This window comes from Pelophylax lessonae (assembly GCF_965119305.1).
Source record: "Pelophylax lessonae genome assembly, chromosome: 4".
NCBI classification, from domain to species: domain Eukaryota; kingdom Metazoa; phylum Chordata; class Amphibia; order Anura; family Ranidae; genus Pelophylax; species Pelophylax lessonae.
The window spans coordinates 81232562-81259744 of NC_138771.1; the positions used below are offsets into that span (position 1 = coordinate 81232562).

At 45.4% G+C, this 27183-nt stretch overlaps 1 protein-coding gene across 1 annotated transcript in view; it reads right to left on the bottom strand.

Annotated features, from left to right (window-relative positions):
* The window catches only part of GALK2 (galactokinase 2), a 320319-nt gene that overhangs the window by 24129 nt on the left and 269007 nt on the right, over positions 1–27183 (bottom strand). The window contains exon 9 of the mRNA XM_082254041.1: positions 17508–17709. Coding sequence (XP_082110167.1) covers positions 17508–17709 — 202 coding nt within the window. The remainder of the gene's footprint in view (positions 1–17507; positions 17710–27183) is intronic.

Consider the following 27183-nt stretch of genomic DNA (forward strand, 5'->3'; position numbering starts at 1 on the left):
AGAAGGTTGTTTAAAATCTTTGCAAATTTATTAAAAATAAAACAACGAAAAAAATCACATGTACATAAGTATACACAGCCTTTGCCATGACACTCAAAATTTAGCTCAGGTGCATCCTGTTTCCACTGATCATCCTTTAGATGTTTCTACAACTTGATTGGAGTCCGCCTGTGGTAAATTCAGTTGATTGGACATGTTTTGGAAAGGCACACACCTGTCTATATAAGGTCCCACAGTTAACAGTGCATGTCAAAGCACAAACCAAGCCATGAAGTCCAAGAAATTGTCTGTAGACCTCCGAGATAGGATTGTATCGAGGCACAGATCTGGGGAAGTGTTCAGAAAAATGTGTGCAGCATTTAAGGTCTCAATGAGCACAGTGGCATCCATCAACCATAAATGGAAGATGTTTGGAACCACTAGGTCTTTTCCTAGAGTGGGCCATCCAGCCAAACTGAGGGATCGGGGGAAGAAGAGCCTTAGTCAGGGAGGTGACCAAGAACCCAATGGTCAGTCTGACAGAGCTCCAGCATTTCTCTGTGGAGAGAGTAGAACCTTCCAGAAGAACAATCACTTCTGCAGCACTCCATCAATCAGGCCTGTATAATAGAGTAGCCAGACAGAAGCCAGTCCTCAGGAAAAGGCACATAACAGCCGGCCTGGAGGACTCTCAGACCAAAAAAAACAAAATTATCTGGTCTGATGAAACAAAGTTCGAACTCTTTGGCCTGAATGGCCAGCATCGTGTCATGTCAGGCACTGCTCTGAATGGCCAGCATCGTGTCATGCCAGGCACCACTCATCACCTGGTCAATACCATCCCTACAGTGAAGCATGGTGATGGCAGCATCATGCTGTGGGGATGTTTTTTAGTGGCAGGAACTGGGATACTAGTCAGGATCGAGGAAAAGATGAATGCAGCAATGTAGAGAGACATCCTTGATGAAAACCTGCTCCAGAGCGCTCTGGACCTCAGACTGGGGCAAAGGTTCATCTTTCAACAGAATAATGACCCTAAGCACACAGCCAAGATAACAAAGAAGTGGCTACAGGACAACTCTGCAAATGTCTTTGAGTTGTCCAGCCAGAGCCCAGACTTGAACCCGATTGAACATCTCTGGAGAGATCTGAAAAAGGCTGACCACCGATGCTCCCCATCCACCCTAATGGAGCTTGAGAGGTCCTGCAAAGAAGAATGGGAGAAACTGCCCAAAAATAGGTGTGCCAAGCTTGTAGCATCATACTCAAAAAGACTTGAGGCTGTAATTGGTGCCAAAGTTGCTTCAACAACGTATTGAGCAAAGGCTGTGAATACCTATGTACAGTGGGTATGGAAAGTATTCAGACCCCCTTAAATGTTTCACTCTTTGTTATATTGCAGCCATTTGCTAAAATCATTTAAGTTCATTCTTCTTCCTCATGAATGTACACATAGCACCCCATACTGACAGAAAAACACAGAATTGTTGACATTGTTGCAGATTTATTAAAAAAGAAAAACTGAAATATCACATGGTCCTAAGTATTTAGACCCTTTGCTGTGACACTCATATATTTAATTCAGGTGCTTTCCATTTCTTCTGATCATCCTTGAGATGGTTCTACACCTTCATTTGAGTCCAGCTGTGTTTGATTATACTGATTGGACTTGATTAGGAAAGCCACACACCTGTCTATATAAGACATTCCAGATCACAATGCATGTCAGAGCAAATGAGAATCATGAGGTCAAAGGAACTGCCTGAAGAGCTCAGAGACAGAATTGTGGCAAGGCACAGATCTGGCCAAGGTTACGAAAAGATTTCTGCTGCACTTAAGGTTCCTAAGAGCACAGTGGCCTCCATAATCCTCAAATGGAAGACATTTGGGACGACCAGAACCCTTCCTAGAGCTGGCCGTCCGGCCAAACTGAGCTATCGGGGGAGAAGAGCCTTGGTGAGAGAGGTAAAGAAGAACCCAAAGATCACTGTGGCTGAGCTCCAGAGATGCAGTCAGGAGATAGGAGAAAGTTGTAGAAAGTCAACCATGACTGCAGCCCTCCACCAGTCGGGGCTTTATGGCAGAGTGGCCCGACGGAAGCCTCTCCTCAGTGTAAGACACATGAAAGCCCGCATGGAGTTTGCTAAAAAAACACCTGAAGGACTCCAAGATGGTGAGAAATAAGATTCTCTGGTCTGATGAGACCAAAATAAAACTTTTTGGCCTTAATTCTAAGCGGTATGTGTGGAGAAAACCAGGCACTGCTCATCACCTGTCCAATACAGTCCCAACAGTGAAGCATGGTGGTGGCAGCATCATGCTGTGGGGGTGTTTTTCAGCTGCAGGGACAGGACGACTGGTTGGAATCGAGGGAAAGATGAATGCGGCCAAGTACAGGGATATCCTGGACAAAAACCTTCTCCAGAGTGCTCTGGACCTCAGACTGGGCCGAAGGTTTACCTTCCAACAAGACAATGACCCTAAGCACACAGCTAAAATAACGAAGGAGTGGCTTCACAACAACTCCGTGACTGTTCTTGAATGGCCCAGCCAGAGCCCTGACTTAAACCCAATTGAGCATCTCTGGAGAGACCTAAAAATGGCTGTCCACCAACGTTTACCATCCAACCTGACAGAACTGGAGAGGATCTGCAAGGAGGAATGGCAGAGGATCCCCAAATCCAGGTGTGAAAGACTTGTTGCATCTTTCCCAAAAAGACTCCTGGCTGTATTAGATCAAAAGGAGGCTTCTACTAAATACTGAGCAAAGGGTCTGAATACTTAGGACCATGTGATATTTCAGTTTTTCTTTTTTAATAAATCTGCAACAATGTCAACAATTCTGTGTTTTTCTGTCAGTATGGGGTGCTATGTGTACATTCATGAGGAAGAAGAATGAACTTAAATGATTTTAGCAAATGGCTGCAATATAACAAAGAGTGAAAAATTTAAGGGGGTCTGAATACTTTCCGTACCCACTGTACATGGGATTTTTTTAGTTTTTTATTATAAATAAATTTGCAAAGATTTCAAACAAACTTCTTTCACGTTGTCATTATGGGGTATTGTTTGAAGAATTTTGAGTAAAATAATCCATTTAATCCATTTTAGAATAAGACTGTAACATACCAAAATGTGGAAAAAGTGAATCACTGTGAATACTCTCCGGATGCACTGTATACATAGATGCACCTATTTGTTACTTCGGTATGTGCGGAATTTACAGGCTTTGATACCCCAGTGCTGTAAACTACGTTTAAAAATTATAATAACCTGGACTTGGGCTATGTGCCTAAAGGTGGATACACACATACAATTCTCTTTAGATTTTTTCCTTTAGACTTACTGTACCAAAACCATATAATATGAGGTCAAATCTAAACACTTTCAATTTGTATGCAAACAGGCAGACCCCTGCACTACATACCGTAGTTGAAGGTAAATCTAAATAAAATCTGTGTGTGTCCAACTTTACTCACACTTGTCTCACTTACAGAAGATGTGCTATTTTATATATTTTTCGAAAACAGAGATTTTTGTATTTACATAAAAGTATATTTTTTAAAGTCTATTGAAGGGCAGGGTAATTCAGATAAAGTTGCATTATACCACTGCCTCCAGGTGGTTTGCACAATAGCAAAAAGAAAAATTGTACACCAGCCCTCAAGTAACCCCTCCTCCACCCAGAATGCCACAGTTTTGTGGAAAAGCACTACCAAGGGCAAGAGCAACACAACAGAGGGGTGTAACCTGTGTTTTTCAATGAACTCCAATAAATACATTTTACAGTAAGTACAAAAAATAGAATGTTTTATTTACCAGTAAAATCTTTTTTCTGGGGTGCAGTACAGGACACCAGCTTCATTAAATCATTATGACTGGGTTATATGCAACTACCTATAGGTGACTGGACACTGGCAAAAAAGAAGGCTGCAGAGACATCCCCCTATATAACCCCTACTACTCCCAGCTAACTTCAGTTTTGTAGCAAGCAAGAGATCGGAAAAACAGATGGGGAGAGTCATGTCCCCTGTACTGTACTCAAGGAAATGTAATATAGTTGTAAATCCAAAATCCTATTTTCCTGATTGTACAGTACATGACATGGACTACAATGCCAACAGGCCCACATAGTAAACTAGTTACTAGGGTAACTGGGAGAGATGTTAGAGGTGTTTTATTCTTTAAAAGCAAACACAGCAAAGCAGGGGAGGGGCAAACAAGGATGTTGCGCATGTGCCTGACGTCTTCCTTATCAACCAACGAAATGATTGGTTGTTTGAACACTGACAGCTAGAAGGTTGTAATGGTGAAGAAAAAAAACCTGTGGCTTTTTGTAACTAAAAGGCAGGCTTAATCCACCTACAGATTTGTATACAATTTTTCGGGCAATTTTTAGGCGTTTTGCCAAGGCACCTCTGAAGAAACCTTAAGGCACCCTAGGGTTCCTGGACACCCTGGTTGAAAAAGACTGCCTTAGACTACAGGCTCTAACAATAACTTGTCTGATCCACCTAGCAATAGTGAAGTGAAAGGCAGGAAAACCCTTGTGGGAACTTCTAGGAAGCATAGAAAGAGAATCTGATTTCCTAAAAGTTGATAGAAGCTGAGAGGTAAACTATTACAGCAAAAACCCAGACATTAAAGAGAAATTGTTCTTGGGTGTATCAAAGCCAGACATTAGGAAGGAAAGACAATATTCTGATTAAGGTTGAAGGTGGAGACCACCTTCAGGAGGAAGGAGGCCTCGGGCCTCAAGACAACTTTGTGTGCAAATCTAAGAATGACTCCTTACGGGGTTTAAAATGTGGCTTCTCAAGAGCCAAGAGAACCAAACTGAGATCATAAGGGGATACTGGTGAACAAACAAGAGCAGGAAAAGTGAGCTACTACCAGAAAAAGGGCCTTAACTAGAGAGGGAGAAGCCAAAGGTCTCTGAAACCGAATGATCAAGCCGAAAAATTGTACCTTAATGGTACTCAAGGCGAGATTGAAGGAAAAATAGAATAGGAGTCGTTTCTAGGATGAAAGCTCCTCAGCTCACTCCAAGTACAGTAGGCATTCAAGGTGCAATGATAGACTTTAAAGGAAGTCAACTTTCTAGACTTCAAGAGGGTAAGCATGACTGAATCCACAGGGACGGATCGTGGCTTCAAAAGACATGCCTTTAAAGCCAGTAACTATAAAAAGCAGGATGAAACAGGATAGGAAAGGAGGTCTAGACAACCTGGAAGGACCTATGGAACTTTAAAATGTCTAAATACCATGTCCTGCAGGGCCAGTCCGGCACAGTGATTTTCACTGAATGCTTTCCCTCTCGAACATGCAGAATAGATGGAGAATCTGGAAAGGGCAGATCAGATTGAACTGATCCCAGATCCCTGGACCGAGCAACAAACCTAGATGTTGAATCTGGACACCAGTAGGTCCACATTTGGTGACTGGTCACAAGGGGCTTAAAAGAGCTCTGGATAGGGAGCCCATTCATGGATCCAGAAGTTGATGTATAAAAAGGTCTGCCTGCCAATTTTCCATAACTAAAATGTGGGCAGCAGACGTGGCCAGAATGTGATGTTCTGTCCAAGAGGATCAAGTCTGTTTCCCTTAGAGTAACATGACTTCTGTTGTATCCCTAATGATTGATGTAGGCCACAGCCATGGCATTGTCCCACTTTATACTCATTAGGTGATCTCACAGTAGAGGAGTACAGCATTGAAGGAACAACTAAATCAATCTGAGTTCCAGAATGTTGATTGGAATGTGAGCCTCCTCTGAAGACCAAGTCCCCTGCTTGAATAGTGTGTTCAGGACTGCTCCACAGGCAAAAACGACACAGTGCCTCAAGTGCTAAAACTTTGGATTCCAGATCTGTGTGAGCAGGGGAATGAGATTTAAAACATTTCCAAGACTAGTGCAGCTGGCACAAACACATTTGGAAAATGCAGCATAAGGTCAACCAGGGCAGAGAGACAGCACTCAATAGCCTGGATAGTCAGGGGCAATGTGATTGGAACCAAGAAGTGATTAAAACAATAAAGTTTATTGTCCACAACATGAAGTAGTTGAATTAATGATGTAAACCAACAGTCCCACACTGGTGTCCTGGCCATTGATGGATTATGCAAAATTGCAAATGTAGTCCAACAACCTGGGAAGCAGGAAGAGGTACCAGTATCCATGCTGGATGGAAGAACCTGTCAGCCGTTCGGGGAGCAAGCAATTCGAGAAACCAAGCTGGGAATGCAGGTGTGCCTCTATGGCGTCACAACGAGAAGGCAATAGGAGATGTGGAACACTTATAAATGCCTGTAGGAAACCAGTGTGAGCCGCAAGCTGGTCTGTTGCTGTGATAATTTGTTTCCGTTTTCATTAGAATACCAATTTGGGCTGAGCACTATGCAGTATATTGCTTTTATCTGTACATGCAGTATAGTATGCAGTATCTTAGTCTAGTGTATATAATTGCTTCCTATTACACTTATCCCTTCATCTTACAATCTTTTCTCTTTCCAGAACGAGAGATGAGGCACCAAAATATACCTAGCTCTCTTTTAATTCCTCATTTTTCATAAATACACAATGGAACAATTGAACAACCATTTTGGGTGCCTCCACCCTCTCTAGTTCACAAACTATTGATGCAGTTTCTCACGCAGGTTTACATTACCAACAAACACTAAAGGAAAAAGGAAACACATAACCACATTGTCTCAGCCTCCCCCTGCTGCTCTCTCCTCACTGGATTTGACTGATTTCAGCAGGAGTCAATAGCTCCCACTGCTCTTAAAACCTCCAGTGCATAGAAAAAGAGAGGATAAGAGTTGCTGCAGACAGGCACAGTGCTGGATTGAGAATGGACTCAGGTAAGTGTTTGGAGGGGGGAAGGTGCCATTGAAGGGTTTTTTAAACCTAATGCAAAGAATGCATTAAGGTAAAAAACCCTTTGACTGAAGAACCACTTTAATTTTTGTTCTTGTATTTTAAACTAATGGGCTAATATTCTGACCAAATAGGTGGCTATAGTAACACATTTTAACCCCAGAGAGCCAATTGGTTCTTATGAATTTTAGATAGCATGTAAAATGCTGGTACCTGTACATGATCCATTTGTAAAAAAATCAAAAAGATCTTTAGTAATCAATTAGCAAGAAGGTCTTAATTTTTGTCTTAATCCCCAAGTAGGAACCCCCGGTAGTTTTTGTTTTTATATACATAATTGTTGTTTTAGAACCTCAGTTGCATACTTTGAGGGATCCATAATCAGTAGGGAGCCCCCTTTACCAACCAGCTTCTAAAGCATATCCGTTCTTTTACTCAATGTTTTTAACATTTGTTTTTGTTCCCCGGATAGATGATTGGGCAAATCTTAGAAATCACATTTCCTCACAAATGTTTACAATGGAGGATACGAGGTGGGTGGAACAGCACACTTTTTTTTTACACGCTAACACAGTTTTAGGGTATGAGACTATTGGTATGAGTCAATTTTGTCTTCAGGACAAGAGGAACTTTTCATCTAATATTACGGGAAAAAGGTAATATAAATCCTGATCTACCATAAATCTATTAATATATTAATTTGGAAAAAGTTTGAATTCTTTGGGGAGCACACTTATGTCCCCTGAAGTTTAAGGTGAAGTAGGTATGGGTCAGGTTCTCTGTCTCCATTGCCATGGTCACATTCCACCAGAACTTTCAGGATTGCTTTTTATGTTTCCTTCCCCCCGTCTCCAGTAGTGTGTAGCTAACGTTCTATCTCTTTGAGGGTCTGTTCTAAAAAAAAAAACCCAGTAGAGTTTGAGTTTGAAGAGATAGGGTTTTCAGAGCCTTATGCATTTACTCCTGGGCCTCCAACACCACCCCATCGTATTTGACCATCTGCAGTATATACAGTGCCTTGCGAAAGAATTCGGCCCCCTTGAACTTTGCGACCTTTTGCCACATTTCAGGCTTCAAACATAAAGATATAAAACTGTCATTTTTTGTGAAGAATCAACAACAAGTGGGACACAATCATGAAGTGGAACGAAATTTATTGGATATTTCAAACTTTGTTAACAAATAAAAAACTGAAAAATTGGGCGTGCAAAATTAATCAGCCTCTTTACTTTCAGTGCAGCAAACTCTCTCCAGAAGTTCAGTGAGGATCTCTGAATGATCCAATGTTGACCTAAATGACTAATGATGATAAATAGAATCCACCTGTGTGTAATCAAGTCTCCGTATAAATGCACCTGCACTCTGATAGTCTCAGAGGTCCGTTTAAAGCGCAGAGAGCATCGTGAAGAACAAGGAACACACCAGGCAGGTCCCAGATACTGTTGTGGAGAAGTTAAAAGCCAGATTTGGATAGAAAAAGATTTCCCAAGCTTTAAAGATCCCAAGGAGCACTGTGCAAGCGATAATCTTGAAATGGAAGGAGTATCAGACCACTGCAAATCTACGAAGACCTGGCCGTCCCTCTAAACTTTCAGCTCATACAAGGAGAAGACTGATCAGAGATGCAGCCAAGAGGCCCATGATCACTCTGGATGAACTGCAGAGATCTACAGCTGAGGTGGGAGACTCTGTCCATAGGACAACAATCGTATACTAAACAAATCTGGCCTTTATGGAAGAGTGGCAAGAAGAAAGCCATTTCTTAAAGATATCCATAAAAAGTGTTGTTTAAAGTTTGCCACAAGCCACCTGGGAGACACACCAAACATGTGGAAGAAGGTGCTCTGGTCAGATGAAACCAAAATCAAACTTTTTGACAACAATGCAAAACGTTATGTTTGGTGTAAAAGCAACACAGCTCATCAGCCTGAACACACCATCCCCACTGTCAAACATGGTGGTGGCAGCATCATGGTTTGGGCCTGCTTTTCTTCAGCAGGGACAGGGAAGATGGTTAAAATTGATGGGAAGATGGATGGAGCCAAATACAGGACCATTCTGGAAGAAAACCTGATAGAGTCTGCAAAAGACCTGAGACTGGGACAGGGATTTGTCTTCCAACAAGACAACGATCCAAAACATAAAGCAAAATCTACAATGGAATGGTTCACAAATAAACATATCCAGGTGTTAGAATGGCCAAGTCAAAGTCCAGACCTGAATCCAATCGAGAATCTGTGGAAAGAACTGAAAACTGCTGTTCACAAACGATCTCCATCCAACCTCACTGAGCTTGAGCTGTTTTGCAAGGAGGAATGGGCAAAAATGTCAGTCTCTCGATGTGCAAAACTGATAGAGACATACCCCAAGCGACTTACAGCTGTAATCGCAGCAAAAGGTGGCACTACAAAGTATTAACTTAAGGGGGCTCAATAATTTTGCACGCCCAATTTTTCATTTTTTTATTTGTTAAAAAAGTTTGAAATATCCAATAAATTTCGTTCCACTTCATGATTGTGTCCCACTTGTTCATTCTTCACAAAAAATTACAGTTTTATATCTTTATGTTTGAAGCCTGAAATGTGGCAAAAGGTCGAAAAGTTCAAGGGGGCCGAATACTTTTGCAAGGCACTGTACTTGTTGAGGGTTAAAGTCCGGATCAAACTTGGATTGTTTTATCCTTTCCAGCTCACTTCTAACAGCAAGGATTTCCTTTTCAATGTAACCCTTCGTTGTTCAAAACTTCTCACCTGACAATGCCGACTGCAGATCCCCACATGGGTGATTTGGCCAGAGATGGTAACTCTTTGTGGAGTAAGTTCATGTGGGTTATGATTAAAGTTACATCAAATGAACATACATTAACAATTTTTCAAAGGTGTTTTTATATTGCTCAGAGTGACTAAATAATGTAGGAATCAACCACTCAAGAAGACCCTGTGGGATCCTCTGTATCTTATGGTATGCTGCAAGTGTCAATCTACGTAATTTCAAGAAACACATTTCCGTCTTAGTTTTTCCAATGAACATGTGTTGTATACAGAAGTATACCTAGGTCAGTGTTTGATTAGATTAAAGACACACTTATTTGTCCCCAGACATTTTTTGCAGAAAGGACATAAAGATAGTGATTTGCAATTTGTGATTGTCGAAAACGTGCCTAGATTTTACCTTTTTTTTTTTAAAACATAGATAAAGCAAACATAACAGGGTGTTCATGTATTACTTACACATTGTGAAGAATGAAATATGATTTGTAAGTGCTACAATGCCATCCATATGTTGGGGGAATTGAAGTGAATACATTATATCTGAACCGGCAGTGAGGTTGTTGTATCAGTTACTTAGTAATAGTGAAGTTACCTGTCTCCTATTTCAGTTTTTTTGTTGGTAATTTAAAACTGCATCAAACGTTTGTGAACTTGAGAAAGGGCAGAGTAGCTCAAAATGGTCATTCAACTATTCCAAGTATTTACAAACAAATTGGATTTTTGACTTACCATAAAATCCATGTCTCTGATGTTCATTGACAGACACAGCTCCTGATCTTCTTGCCCATTGGGTTATACTGCCCCCCACAGGAGTAGGACACTAGGCAGAAAAATAACTTGACTATGCCTATGGGCAGTCCCAGGAGGTATACTCCCCTCTCTGCTATAGGTACTTTGTTTTGGTACAAGCAGTGTCAGAAGTAGTTCTCTTTCATTCATTGATAGACACAGCACCTGATCTTCTTGACCATTGGGACGTCCCAAAGCAGTGTCAAACATGAGGGGTGGGAACAGCAAGAAAAAATTCCCAAGGCTAAACTGTATCCAATTAGGTAACAGGAGCTCAACCAAAACAACTGGAGCCCACCTGAAAAACATTACACCACCAAAGAGGGAACAAGCCCCCTAAACAGCAGCCTGCAAAACCTTGCGGCCAAAAGAGGCTTTACACAGATGCCAACACATCCACTTTATAAAAGTCACTATCTGTCTGATCCATATAGAAATGGTCGCAGAAGAAGCGGATAGTCCTTTTCGAGGCCCATACATAAGCACAAATAGTGAGTCTGACTTCGTAAAAGACTCCGTTGCTGCCAGGTACAACCGAATAGCTCAAACCACATCCAGGGAATGCAACGCAATTTTCCTTAGGCCTGGGACACAGGGAAGGCAACACAATGTCCTCATTCAGATTGAAATCAGAGACCACCTTTGGAAAGAATGATGGACAGGGAGAAAGAACCACCTTCTCTTTGTGGACCACCAAATAAGGGGAGCAACAAGACAATGTCCCCAACTCCAACACCCTTTGCGCAGAGGTGAAAGCCACCAAAAAGGCCACCTTCTGGGATAGCGTAAGCAGGGGAATCTCCCGAATATTTTCAAAGGGAGGCTTCTGTAGAGCAGCAAACACCAAGTTGAGATCCCAAGGCGGTAGTGGGGACCGCACTGGTGGAGTCAAATGTCGAACCACCTAAATAAAAGTACGCAGCAGGGAGTGCGTGGCCAAGGGTCGCTGAAAGAAGACCACCAAGGCCGACACCTGGCCCTTAATGGTGCTCAAAACCAACTTCTGCTCAACTCCCCGTTGAAGGAAGGTCAAGACCCGAGACACCAAAAAAAAGCGAGGGTGAACATCAAGCGACTCATACCACGAAATGTACACTTTGAATGTACGATTGTAAATCTTCCTAGAAGTAGACTTTCTAGCCTTCAGTAGTGTGGGATTCACTGACCCAGACAAACCTCTATTCTTCAGCACCTGGGTTTCAACAACCAAGCTGTTAAAGCCAGCGACTGTAAAGCAGGATAGAAGACTGTCCCTTGGAACAACAGATCCTCCCTGAGAGGTAGTCTCCAAGGGGCGTCAGGAACCAGCTGCACCAGGATAGTGTACCAAGACCGACGAGGTCAATCTGGGGCCACTAGAATGACCAGAATTCCTTCTGCCTCGATCCTGCGCAAGAGTCTCAGCAGAAGCTTGAGAGGAGGGAAGGCGTAAATAAGATAATACTGGCCCCAGCGGGCCACCAATGCATCTGTGGTGTTCGCTAGTGGATCCAGTGACCATGCCACAAACCTGTGCACCTTCCTGTTGAGCCGAGATGCCAACAGATCCACCTCGGGGGTGCCCCACCAGAGACACAGGTGATGAAACACCTCCGGATGAAGGGACCACTCCCCTAGGCCAACGCCTGCTGACTGAGATAATCCGCCTGCCAATTTTTCACCCCTGGAATATGTACGACAGAGAGGGTTGGAACCAAACATTCTGCCCACCGAAGAATGTCGTCTACCTCCACAGATGCCAATACACTTTTTGTTCCACTCTAGTGATTGACATAAGCCACTGTCGTTGCATTTTCCCAATTGGTTTTGCACTGGAAAGCCCTGAAGGGGATCCGTCCAGTGATTCAGGCACAGCCTGATCGCTCGGAGCTCCAGGACATTGATCGGGAGTCTGCACTCTTCCAGTGTCCAAACTCCCTGAGCGGAGTTCTGACCCAGGACGCCTCCCTACCCGGGCAGGCTGGCATCCATGGTGACCAGTGTCCAATACAGGGGGAGAAAAGATTTGCCCTGGTGAAGACCTGGAGAGCAAAGCTACCAGATCAGAGACCCTTTTGTTTTTCGGCTCAGCTGGATTTGATTGTCCAAAGACCTCAGACACTTTCCCATTTGGCCAAGATCTCCCTTTACAGGGACCTCGCATGTAACTGTGCAAGCAGGACCACTTGAAGGTGGAAAGAAACCATCAAGCCCAGCACCCTCGTGCAAGTCCGGAGGGATGACCACCTGCTTGACAGCAAGAGGTGAATTGCAGCATGCAACTTCTGGAGTTTTTCCAGAGGAAGGAACACACTGGCTAGTTCTGGAGCCAAGTCCAGAGTCAGACCCAGAAAGTCTAGTTTTGTGGAAGGAACCAGAGCAGACTTCTGATAATTCAGAAACCAGTTGAACTCCCTCAGAGTCCATATAGTGATATCTACATTTTCCATCAGAGCAGTAGGAGACTCTGCTTGCAAGAGAAGGTCATCCAGGTAGCCCAGCATTGCGTTTCCTCGCTGACGTAACAATGCCAGCACCGGAGCCAACACCTTTGTGAAGACCTGAGGAGCAGAGACCGAGACCAAAGGGTAATGCCATAAACTGATAATGCTCCTCTCCCACGGCAAAGCAGAGGAAGCGTTGGTGACAGACACATATTGAAATGTGTAAATAAGCGTCCTTAAAGTCGATAGAGGCAAGTGAATAACCCCGATGCAAGGATGCCACCACCGTGCCAAAAGACTCCATTCTGAACTTCTGTTCCCGCACAAAGCAGTTCAGGGCCTTGAGATTCAGAATTGGACGCACCTTGCCTTCTTTCTTCAGGACCATGAACAGGTTTGAATAAAACCCCTGAAAACGCTCCGGAGTTGGAACCGGAACAATTAGCCCTTGAAGCAACAGGTCTTGCACCTCCCCGAAGAGGGCTTGCAATCAGTCCAGGGACAGATGCACATTGGAAGGAAAGAACCTCTCCAGAGTGGAAGAACGAAGACCTCCCCCCACCCCAGGCAGGGGGGAGGTTACACCTTCATGCAGAAGGAGCCCTGTCTGCAGGTCTAGAGAAACCCGCTTTTGACTTGCCAGACCAAGTTCCCTTGGATCCTCCTGAAGAGGCCTCGAAAGGCTTTAAACCCTTGTTAGCCGACCCTGAGGGACAAAAAACTTCCTATGAGCCGAGAAGGATGAGCCACGTCTGGGATGAGCTTTCTTACCCTTACTAGCCTGCATAAGAAAGGTGCTCTTCGCCCCTGTGAGACTCTTAATAATGTCATCCAGGGAAGCTCCAAACAGGCCTAGTCCGCAGACCAACATTTGAGCCACAAAACATGCCAACCACTGCCGAAACAGACAGTCTAGAAATCAGGGAAGCCACATCCAAAGAGGCATCACAGATAAACTGCAGCCCCTGGACCAACTGGTCCGCCAGCCCTGCAAAGGAAGGGGGAGCTGTTCACCCTCCAGGTCACGGCGTAAAAGCTTAGTTCACTCGGTCCGAGTTTGTGGCACCAGGACAGTGGTGAAGACCAGTCTGAGTGCCGAGCCAGCCACAGTGATGATACTGTGGGCCACAGCCTCCGCCTTTCTGTCAGCCAGATCCCTAAAAGCTGGTGATTCTTCTACCAGAATTATGGTTGCCCTATTCAACCTGGAAACTGGGGGATCAACCACTGTTGGAACAGTCCACTTCTTAAGGAGGGACTGTTCAAATAGGTACCTCACTGCGAATCGCTTAGGGACCACAAAGGGAGGTTTTGAACATTCCCACTCTTTTGCAACAAATCTGTCAAAATAGGAAAGAAACCGAAACACCTTTGCCGATCTATACAGCTTGTGAGTGCCAAAGGGATCCGATGCCTCTGCCGCAGCTTCAGCTGTGTCCTCCACTTTTAAAGTCTCACACACAGACACAATCGGTGTGCCCACCAGCACATTTTCGTGCACGCCTACAGGAGTGGAGGAATCATCCTCACTATCTGAGAACTCAGGATGCGTGGCCACAGACCCCCCCCGTCCGCGGTGGCCAGATCAGTTTTAGAACCTGAGGAGACAGTTGAAACAGGGGGAGGCAGGTGGCACTTTTTACTACCCTGCCGCTCTAAAAGCCACCTCCACCCGGGACACAAAGGACTCCAGGACCGCCGTCAGTACATTAATGGATGGTTGGGACCTGGAGGGCCCCTGCAGGCTCTGAGAGGGGGGTCAGGTGGGGAAATGTGCTCCAAGGACTCCATGATGAAATAGGGTACTCCACAAAAGTGCAAAAAAACACTGCTAAGGGACACCCCCACCACACCGGTAACAGCACCGGTCGCCAGCCACAGAGCACCCCCTGATCCTGCAGCAGAGAGAGGGAGAGGACCCCACCAGGCTGTCACCGGCAGCACCAGGATCAAAGCACTCCACGTGCAGCATTCAGGAAGGAAAGAGGCCCAGAAGTCAGCACCAGGGGAACAGAAGGGGCTCCCACAGCTACAATGGCCGCCCAGAAGGCTCCTCAGTAAAAGCCGCCATTCATTTCAATGTCGGATCAATGCAAAATGGCCACCATGGCTACACAAACATGGCCAACAGCCTATACAGAAAATAGGCTACAACAAAATGGCGGCCCGCTGGACTCGCAGGGATCAAGGAGTGATCCCTGGGCCCAGGCAAGATACAAAGCAAAAAAAAAGGGGGCCATGGCAAGAGCCCCTGACCAGCACAGCCGATCACCTGGCCGCCGCACCCCACACCACTATCGCTAGAACAGCACCCTGCCCCAGCCCCAGGAGGTAGCCAGACCACCATACAACTCAAGTATAGGTGAAGGGGGGATGGGGAGCAGAGAGGGGGGATAGATGACCCACAGGACCATCAGACTCAAGGGGGGCCTAATGGGAAGGAGGGGAACCCTGGGGTCCCACCATCCCACCCTAAAACCCTCCAGGGGGAGAGGGGTGATAGCTACTCCCCATATCAGGAACCATGCGGGCAACGCTCTAGACCATGGGTGTCCAACCTTTTGGCTTCTCTGGGCCACACTGAGTGTAGAGAAATTTTCTCGGGCTGCATATAAAATATATACTATAGTTAAGATATATAAGTAATAAAATGCCGCTGCACCCTTCCCGCGCCACCACGCCCCCGCACTAATTTAACACAACTAGAGGATGATCAAATGAAATGGAATCAGTATACAGAGGTTTACTTCTTCTGAGCGATAATAAAGGAACACTCTAACCACCATGACCACTTCAGTGATTTAAAGTGGTCATGGTGGTAGGAGTCAGAAAAACTGCACATGCTCCCCTCCCCCCCCTCCCCTCTGAGGCAGCCTACCGTTAGTTGGCAACTGCTGTGGCCATGCCCCCGACCTGACTTCCTTCCACCTCAGCAAAAAAAAAAAATTGTCAGGGGGCAGTGGGTCGCATTGCCTGAGGTTCCGGGCCACATGCGGCCCTCGGGCCGCAGGTTGGACATGCCTGCTCTAGACAGAACTTGCTTGCCAATCAAAATGAGGGGGCTGTCAGCCAGGAGGAACGCTGCGACGCAGGCAGAGACCAGATGGGGCTATGTCAAGGCAGACCTAGCGCGGAGCTAGGGTCTGGCCAGACTGGGGTGACCACTGCATCTAGATTATCTAGCATGTCGCCCAGTCCAGCAGTTAATTGTAGATCTCACAGAAAAAAATCTAAAAAGAAAAATTTTTCAGGATCAGAGATCCCAGCAAGGAACTAGGCCCTTACTCCTGACTAGGCAGAAAAAAAACTGAGTACCTATAGCAGAGAGGGGGAGAAAACCTCCTCGGACTGCCCATAGGCATAGTCAAGTTCTTTTTCTGCTTAGTGTCCAATTACTGTAGGGGGCAGTATAACCCAATGGTCCAGAAGATCAGGAGCTTTGTCACTCAATGAACGAAAGAGAAATGAGAACTAAAGTGTCATTGAAACCAATATTTTCAAAGTGTATTTAAAAAGTCCATTCTGTACCTGATTATTGCAGATTTCTGTTATCTAGGGGGGACCAGATTGGTAATTACCCTGGTTGAGTATTTAGGTTGGTTTCAATATTGTTTGTGGCAGCGCAACTGTAGCGATTACTGTGGGTGCTGCCAGTCTCAGGGCACATGCTCCGCATGTTTACTGAAAGGAAGCCATTCACTGAAAGGAAGCCATTCAATAACTCTTTTTTTCCTCTGAAGGCCTCCTTATGTGACTCTTTTGTTAGTTGAGGGGCTGCTCCGACATCTTGAATGACATCTCTTCTAACTGAATGCTTATGGCAAGCTCTACTGGGGATCTTTTTCAGTGCCAGCCAAGTCCCATTTCACTTGTAAAGAAAATGTCTTGGCATCATTGGGAATAAACAATGCCCCATCATTTGCATTGGGGATGGGGGGTAGAAGTGCCCCATCATTGGTATCAGTGGAAGGAACAATCTCCCATCATTGGTGTCAGTGGGAGGTATAGTGCCCCATCATATGTATCAATGGGAGGAATAGTGCCCCATCATTTGTATCAATGGGAGGAATAGTGCCCCATTATTAGTAATAATGAGAGGTTATAGTGTTCTGTCATTGGTATCAGTGAGAGGACTTGTGCCCCATTGTCGGTGTCAGTGGCAGAACCTATGCCCCACTGCAGTGGGGGGGGGGGGGGACATGCCCCAAGGGCAAAATAAAAGCAAGCAAAGGGCCACATCCAACCCCTGGGACGCAGTTTGGAGACCACTGCTTTAAAAGAAACAACAAATTATTTGTGTTGCCTCATCCCTAATACTGGAATAAATTGTACAAGTGATATATACACATACACACACACACAATATATATTAAAAAACAATCATTCAGATTTTTTGCACGTGTTCCAGAGGGGGAACATATGCTTTAAAAGTATTTTCTTTGTGGTTAACCACAAGAATACGATTTCCTACCATCTGTCCATTTATATTCAGAAGGGTCAGCACTGCAATAGTTCAATAGTGAACAGACAATTGAAGAAATTAGATACTTTGTTACATTGGTGCCAAAGGTGTAGTATCTGTGGAAACCAATGTCATGATTTCATCATCTAGTTAACCAGAAAGCCAAGAGCTTTTTTTAGCGTTATATATTTGTCAAAACTTACAGACAGATGTCCACCAGCTGATCTAGTTCAGTGCAGCTGCACTCATACAAATCTCTGCAGCTCACATGGCTCTGGTTCATAAGGTCTCCCAGCAGCTGAGCAGCATTGGCAGGTGCCTCATCACAAACCTTCTTGAAAGCTAGAACTCTGGCTGCCTCGCTGTACACATGCTTCGCTCGTTGGTACAGCTTAAAGGTGGAAACTAAAAGAAAAAGCACATATAAAAGTGAATTATGAGCGTTCATTGGGGACAGGAGAATCAATATGCATTATTTCTTAGGAACATAATACTACATATCAAATACAAAACGACCTGTCTTGGTTGCTTTATGGCAGTATTTCAAGCAAACCTACAAAAACACAAAATAAAGCTCTCCTGGGTAGAATTTCTTTCTGACTGTTTCATGTTTCTGTTGCAAAAGACAGTTAGATTTGTATAAATCAGTAATCATAAATACACAAACAGACACTGCATATTTTTAAATGGTTTTCAGTGGGTCACAAATATATATGAGGGGTTTTCGAAGAACCCTCGTAGTTTCATCTACACTCTGCTTCTATGTTTGTGTAGCACTGCCCCCTAGAGGACTGCTGGATATTACACTTTAGGGATTCCCCTGGGTTACCCGTAGCAACTGGTTGCAGAAACATATCACTTTAAGGTAACCACTTTAAGTTCTTTAAGTTCTTGTCTCAGTCAAAGATAAGTCCAGGGGATGTTGTTTTGTGGTTTTATTATAATTGGGATGGGAGAAGGGATGAGTGGGATACTCCAACTATTAACTATTCACAATGCTGGAGACTCTTAACTTGAGAATGTGGCCAGGCTGCTGCTTCCTCCTGCCACTTGAATGAAGATGAAGTATTTCTCTTCAGGGTACTCCTCTAGTACCCCTTTTCCCTCTGGGCTAGCTGGCACCTGTCCACTGACTGCACTACCTGAAGTGGTCCCCTTCCTGGCAGAGCCCTGGGCCGGATCCTCTGTATTCAGGATACTGTTTTTCCAGAGTCTCTGTGCCCCAACTCCTCAGTCAGCTTTCCTGGACCACTGGTACACCAGGCCAACTGCCTGTGACCACCATCAACCACTGCAGAAGAGGAGGCAGCTGCCACCCTCCTTCTGGGACTCTGCTTCCTGCCAAAGACCTCTGCCTCATGTGCTCATGGCTTTTTATACCCTCTCCCATAATGCACCACTGTCACTGTGTACCATTGGTCAGGTTTCCCACAGCATCCAACGTGCCTCCCCATTGGATCTTCTGGGGACACTCCCTGAGGCCAGATGAATACACACTGGGCACACTGAGCAGACCTAACTACCAATCCTGCTCCCTGATAAGCAGAGTGCACATAAGTTTTGCCTGTTGCTCTTCTGATAAGCAAACAGAGCCCAAACTACTCATTCTACCTAGCACCTGACTAGGAGGGTGCTACATTTGCATATAACATTCGTCATTTTCTAGCATACATAGAGCACAACAAAACATTTTCCAGTAAACTTTTTTTTTTAATCCTTAAAACTTTACATTTTTTAATGTTGTTGACTCCTGCTATTTTGGTGCTGCTTCCCTGAACTTCCAGTCTTCACGGGAAAGAGTTAACAGAGGACAGTGAAAACTGCAGGCAGTCTATTAGCTTGGGGAAGGGAGGGGGGGGGAGAGGAGGGGGTTCCTTGCCATCCTAGGCTACCATAACTCCAGTCCCTGAATCAAGAGGGGCTCCACGCTAGATAAACACAAGTCACAGCTAGAGCACATGGCGTTGCAGTGGGGAAAAAAACAGCATGTCTGCATTTTTCTTGAACCGCACTGGATGGCACTTCCTGTCACTGAACAGCAGTGTAGTGCAGTACTGCAATGCTCTCTGCCAGAGCCAACAAGGGCATTAGCCTACATTGTAAAACACTGCATTTTACAGTGCAGGCTACCCTTAAAGTTCAGACCACACCAGGATTACTGTTACAGACATCTCACTGGTTATGTGTAGGTAAATGCATCTCACAGTCAAAGTTTTTATGATGACAATCACATAAAAACAGGAAAATTGGGGGAGGCTTTTTATAAACGATACTTCTCATAAAACACAAGGGTATACGCTGAGAAATTCTTTCTCCCAGGCTGTAGTATATTCAGGTGTTTTCAATTTTTCATGATGAGCTTGTTTTAAAAGCACAATTCACTCCAGTCAAACACAGTCTGTATTCTCATCTTCAGACTGGCCATGAATATTAGCGTATGCAAATGTAAGCTCCTGGCTACATGGCAATATATAGTAAATAGGCAGAGTGATTGGAGCGGAAATGGCTTTTTTTAATTCTTTATTTAAAGGTTTTATGACAGTGAGGAATTATCAGGGTTACAAGCAAAGTTTTACATGTATCCTATTACAGGATGTTTCTTTTCTCTTTTTCATCATTTACTGCATATCAGCAATTCTGAACTCCTGCAGCCGTTTTGTAACCACTTTCCGTCAACATGCATATATCGACATATCTGTCTGGATGTCACACCACTCCTTTAAACTCAACTTGTCCAAAACCGAGCTTATATTTCCTCCTACACGTGCCTCTTCCCCTGACCTCTCTGTCAAGAGCAATGGCACAACTTTCCACCCATCCTTGCATTCCAGGGTGCTAGGTGTTATCCTGGACTCTGAACTCTCCTTTCAGTCCCACATCCAATCACTTTCCAAGGCTTCCCGCCTCAACCTTGGCAACATTTCTAAAATGCGTTCCTTCCTAACCAATGAAACCACAAAACTCCTGATTCACTCCCTGGTTATCTCTCGCATCAACTACTGCAACCAGGGTCATAGATAAGGGGGTACCACCAGCCCCCCTGCATGGAGCTCGAGCCCGCAGGGGGGGGCCAAGGCAGCAGGGTGAATCGGATGCGGGAAGGCAGGATGATTGATACGGCAGGGGGACAATTACTGGAATCAATCCCCTGTATGGCTCTCTCTGCAGGGGATGAAAGGTGGCTTCTTCTCCTATCCCTCTGGTTGACTTGCAGCTGCAGCAGAGGGAGCCATTCAAAGGATCAGTTGTAGTAATGGCACCCCCGCCACAACGATTACCCTGGAGCCAGGAGGAGGTGCAGGGGGTGCGCTCTTCCTCATGTCTTTACACAGGAGTTACAGGATCTCCCTCAGATCAGATCGACAGCAAGCATTGTGGGTAGTGAGAAGTAATCAAACCCTGTTGTGTTAGGGGGGAATGAGAGGTTTTGTGATAGGAGGGGGATTTGGAGGGGGAAGGGAACAGAATTTGTGCTAGGAGGTAGGATTTAGGGGGGATGGGGGAGTTACCATCTACAAACTTAGCTCTACTTTACAAACTACATTTTAAGGCATGCCATGTGGTAAGATGTGGAAAATGTGCATGTTTTCCCGCACAGCACAAAAATGCATTGTCTTTTGCGGACAGGTGCCATTAAGAATTAAACAATATACGTATGCTGGCACCTGCTAAAACATAAAGTACCATATGTAAAACATATGGTACCGTAGTAGCACATGTTTTACACAAATGGTACTAGAAAACCAAAAACATGGTACCAAAATATAGCATTGAGCAACCCATTAAAAAATGTGATGCGTGGGAACACGCAAAAAAAGCGAGCGTGTTTGGACGCACCGCCCGGTGAACAAATCCTCACACTGGTGGGCCCTGGGATTGTGCACAATTCTAAAGGGTGCCCTGAGTGAAAAAAGATTGAAAAAAATGGATTTTTGTAAAATCTTACCGTAAAATCCTTTTCTCTTAGCTCATTGACAGACGTAGTCCTCGGTGATACACCACCTTCGGGTTATGTTGCCTCCACAGGAGCAGGACTAGACAGGAAATTAAAAAGCTCTGGCCACACCCTAGGGGCAGTCCCAGAGGGTATATCCTCTCTCTCTCTGCCTCAGCAAATCAGTTATGTGAAAAAGCAGTCTTTAGAGATTTTAACCCAACTCAAAAAACAGAGGGGCGGGGACTACGTCTGTCAATGAGCTAAGAGAAAAGGATTTTACGGTAAGATTTTACAAAAATCCATTTTTCTCTAGCGCTCATTGACAGACGTAGTCCTCGGTGATACACCACCTTCGGGACGTCCCAGAGCAGTATCACAACTGAGGGGTGGGAAAATGAAATCAAATCCCAATCTAGAAGGCCCAACCGGTGCCAACTAGAAGTTTACAATGCTCATCCTTAATGATGAGACTCAACAAAAAAAGAGAAAAAAATTTTTTTTTTTTTTTTTCAAACAGAAAAAAACCCTCGAGGTAGACCACCGGTCTCCTCAAATTGCGGCCTGCAAAACCTTGCGGCCAAATGAGGCATCCGCCGATGCCGTCACATCAATTTTATAGAATTTTGTAAAGGTATGTACCGACGACCAGGTGGCCGCCTTACATACCTGGACCACTGACGCCTGATGGCGAAAGGCCCAGGAAGTACTGAGCGCTCGAGTGGAGTGCGCCCTAACAGGGAACGGAGGACTCTGACCCTTAATAGAATAAGCCTGTACCACCGTTTGTCTAATCCATTTAGCAATGGTCGCGGCAGATGCAGGCAAACCCTTTCTGGGGCCATCCGTGATCACAAAAAGTGAATCCGTCTTACGGAAAGATTCCGTAGCTTTCAGGTATACCCTGATTGCCCGAACCACATCTAAGGAATGCAACGCATGTTCCCGATGATGCTTGGGCTGAGGACACAAGGAAGGTAGTACAATATCTTCATTCAGATGAAAATCTGAAACCACCTTAGGAAGAAAAGATGGCTTAGGATGAAGTACTACCTTATCCCTATGAATCACTAGGTATGGGGACTGGCATGATAATGCAGCCAGTTCTGACACCCTGCGAGCAGAAGTAATAGCCACCAAGAAGGCCACCTTCTGGGATAAAGTAAGCAAGGGAATCTCCCTGATGTTTTCAAAGGGAGGTTTTTGTAGAACCGACAAAACCAAATTAAGATCCCAGGGCGGTAAGGGCGCGCGGACTGGAGGAGCCAGGTGCCGCACCCCCTGGATGAAATTCCGCACCAAGGATTTGGTAGCTAAAGGCTTCTGAAAGAAGATTGCTAATGCTGAAACTTGACCCTTGATGGTGCTCAAGGCTAGCTTCTGCTCAACCCCTTGTTGCAAAAAGGCCAATATTCGAGTCACCGAATAGGTACGTGGAGGAAATCCTAAAGATTCGCACCACGCAATATAAGTCTTCCATGTGTGATAATAGACTTTGCTGGAAGTTGCTTTCCTTGCTTTAATAAGGGTAGGAATGACTGAAGTAGACAAACCTCTGTCCTTCAGTACTTGGGTCTCAATGGCCAGGCCATTAAACCCAGCGACTGTAAAGCATGATGGTAAATTGGTCCTTGAGACCACAGACACTCCCTGAGACGAAGTTCCCACGGAACGTCTACGACTAACATGTCCAAGTCGGCCAGGCCGGCTTGAGGAGGCCAGCCTAGAATTTCTAGGACCACTGGCGCTGATAGAATCTGAACCAGGCGTCCCTAGAGGTATCTGGCCCCGACCATCCGAGAAAGTCTGGTCGTTTTCTGTTCCCACACATTTATCAGATACCTGATAGTTATCAGGAAAGGTGATCTTTTCTGGTTGAACCTCAGGGACCGAAGTCACCCGACTAGAGGCTACTTGGCCTATCTGGTCAACCAGATCCGATTCCTGTGAGGTATCGGGACTAATCTTAGGAAAAGGTAAAGGAAAAGATCTATTCAGGGAACGGTAACTACCGCTTCCTGTAGTACTTAAATGTTGGAAGGGAAGAATCGCACCGGTAGTAGTGGTTGATGCTCGATCTAATGTCCTGAATACCGGTGAAAACGTCCCCCCACCCTGAAACCGGGTGGGGGCGCACCTTCAGGCTGTGTACTCCTTTGCTTCGGGTTTGGCTGGGTTGGTCCTTTGCTTGTCCGACCAGCCCTTCTTGAACCCTCCTGGAGGAGTCTTGCCTTTCCCGCTAGTACCAGCCGGGCGCCCTTTATGGGCGGTAAAGAAAGGTCCTCGCTTGTTGCGAGGTCCCTTAGCTTTAGCAGCCTGTGGCAAAAAAGTGCTCTTGCCCCCAGTGGCATCCTTAATGACTTCATCTAGGTTGGCCCCAAATAGACGATTCCCATGAAAAGGGAGATTAGTCAAGGTCTTTTTGGAACCTAGGTCAGCTGACCAGCATTTTAACCACAGCACACGTCTGAGGATCACCGCTGACTTAGATGCATGCCCTAATAAGGGAGTAGTGTCCAAGGCTGCGTCACAGATAAACTGTAGCCCTTGTATAATCTGTTCCATCAAATCAGATGTCTCCTGGGGAATATTTTTTCCCCTAAGATCTTGGCGTACCATTTTCGCCCATTCCGTAAGTGTCTGGGAAACTAGACCAATAACAATTACTGGTCTAAATGCTGACCCTATCAGAGAGAAGATGGTGCGGGACTCTGCTTCCATCTTTCGATCCACCGGATCCTTAAAGGACGAAGTGTCCTCCACTGGAATAACCGTGGCTTTATTCAGCCTGGAAATAGGTGGATCCACCACTGGTGGTACCGTCCATTTCTTAATGATGGATTCCTCAAACGGATAGCGTCTAGCAATACGCTTGGAAATAGTAAAGGTACGTTTAGAATGCTCCCATTCTCCTTTAATCTGATTACCGAAACATTTAGGTACAGGAAAAACCTTCACCGTTTTGATGGGCTTATTAGTACCAAAAGGAATCTCTGTTTCAGTTGTCTCTGCCGGTAAAGCCTCAAGTTTTAAGGTTTCCTGCACTGCCACAACTAGTGCGTCCACCAATGCTTCTTCCTGAATAATAGCAGGAGAAGAAGCGTCCTCCTCACTGTCTGAGGGGGCTTTACCTGGGATAACAGCCCTTGCAGAGGAACCTGCAACTGCAGTGACCATCTCTGAATCAGAGTCAGAGGTGTCAGATAGTATAGGGGTAGGCGGGGGTCGCTTCCTTGACCCCCGTCCCTGACAGGCCGCCTCCACCCGAGCCACCATAGACTCCAAAATTGCTGTAAATGACTCTATACTCTGTGCACCGGCGGGTCCCGTGGCCCCCTCGAGGGAAACAGGTGGGGGAATATGTGTGGCAGGGTCCATGATAATTCCAGTCACTTCCTGGATAATATAATTCAAAAATAAAAAACTTTTTTTTTTTTTTTTTTCAGACCCCCAGCGCCACAAAAGCCCCTTAGTGTTACCTGCTAGGGATCCCTATCGATCGAGAGAGAGAGAGAGATAGACCCCCAGGCTCACCACTTGATGCTCAGAGTTTAACTGCAACAGGTTACAGCGCTGTCTTGACAAACAGGAAGTCTTTTGGCTGGCTGCCCAGGAAGAAAGGAGGCGGCTCCGCCCCTCTGCACGCCTTCCGGCGCCTCCCCCAAGCTCCACGAGGTGTTTGGATCACCTCAAACATGGCCGCCCCCATGCTGGAGACACGAGGCTATGCCAAAATGGCGGCTCGTGCGATCCAGCAAAAAAAATGGCGGCGGCCTGTACTGAATAGCGGTGTGCTGCAGGGCACACAACACTCTATCTGCATGGGGATATGGCGTGGTTGGCGGTACCGGCCCTGGCGGACCGCATGGCCATTCGGGAGGCCTGCTAATAGCTGGAGATTTGATTAGGAAGGCAGTCTACATGTCCGTGGCTTCTGACTGGTAGGTAGCTTATTCTTAACACCATAAGATTCCCAGAATGCCACAGATTACATCTTTTTAACATGTATACAATTAGATTGTTAGCTCCCAAACCAAGCCTCCTGGCTTTTTGCACATAAAATCACACTCAAAGTAGGAGGATCTGTGTCATGTTATAGGATAGAGAGGGACTCTATCTTACCATACAGAGAGGGGCCCGCGTTCACCACAAGACCCGTCAGGGGAAAAGGGGGAACATACTACTCACCATACCGGAACCAGGCGGGCACCAACTCCTGACAGTACCCCTCTCCACCGGGGCGGGAGGGCTGTCGACCGATACGGACGCCGTGACTCATGGTCTTTGGCGTTTCAGCGAGACGTTTAACTCGCGTGGACAGTCCTTTAATGGGACTTTGTCGCGGCCGACCCAGCGCGGAGCTATGGCCTGCACGCGCTCGTAGGCTGAACTGGGGTGACCACCGGATCTCAACATCCAGCCCGTCGCCCAGTTCAGCTTTCTTGCTTGAAGATCTCACAGGAACACTGGAGAAAAAAAGCTGTCTAAAAAATCCTTTAAGAAAAAATTCTTGCCAGGACCTAAGATCCCAGCAAGGTATCTAGGTCCTTACTCCTAACTAGACAGAAAATAACTGATTTGCTGAGGCAGAGAGAGAGAGGATATACCCTCTGGGACTGCCCCTAGGGTGTGGCCAGAGCTTTTTAATTTCCTGTCTAGTCCTGCTCCTGTGGAGGCAACATAACCCGAAGGTGGTGTATCACCGAGGACTACGTCTGTCAATGAGCGCTAGAGAAATACTGATCTAGATCTGTGTTTCTCAACCTTTTTTCAGTCAAGGAGCCATTTAAAATGAGGCACCCCGTTCTAAAATGTAAAAAAAAAGATTTTAATAGCTTTACATAATGCAGCACACGTAGGACAACCAACTTTAGAGGTGATTTATTCTTTAAAAGCAAATACACTTTTGCACACTGGTCTTGACTAGAAATCCAATGTTTCTCTTCTCCCCCAATTTCTCTCCATCGGTCAGCTAATGTCACCCCAGTGCTGAGGGAGAGGGGCACAGGAGGGTCAAACAAGAATGCTGTGGAGGCAGCAGACATCCTCCTTATTAACTGATGATGTCATTGGTTGTTAGAATGCCAGTTCTAGAAAGTCGTATTAGTGCAAAATGAAAACCTGTGGCTTTGTGTAACTAAAAGGCAGGCTTGATCCACCTGCTGGCTTGTATACAATTTTTGATCAATTTTTAGGCATTTTGCCAAGGCACCCCTGAAGAAACCTTTAGGCACCCTGGTGGAACAAGACTGATCTAGATATGCACAATTAAAACAAACAATTTATGAGAACAGGGGAGAAAAAGAGTAGCGAGGAGGGAAAAAAGGACTGGGGTGGGGGATCAAACATATGTAGGGGTTTGAGTATTCAGTAGGAGAAAAAAAATTAAGCTCGACAGGGAACTCTGAATGACTTGCTCTCCTATGTTAACCACTTGCCCACCGGGCACTTTCACCCCCTTCCTATCTAGGCCAATTTTCAGCTTTCAGTGCTCTCACGCTTTGAATGACAATTGCGCGGTCATGCTACACTGTACCCATATGAAATTTTTATCATTTGTTTGCACACAAATAGAGCTTTCTTTTGGTGGTATTTAATCATCTCTGGGTTTTTTATTTCTTACAAAAAAAAGAAAAAAGAAAAGAAAAAAAAAAGTTTTTCTTATTTTCTGTCAGTAAATTTTGAAAATAAATACATTTTTCTCCTTCACTGATGAGGCGGCACTGATGGGCACTGATAGGCTGCACTGATGAGGTGGCACTTATGGGCACTGATGAGGTGGCACTGATGAGGAGGTACTAATATGCCGCACTGATGAGCACTGATAGGCGGCACTGATGAGCACTGATAGGTGGCACTGCTGGGCAATGAGAGGTGGCACTGCTGGGCACTGAGAGGTAGCACTGCTGGGCACTGAGAGGCTGCACTGATGGGCGGCACTGATG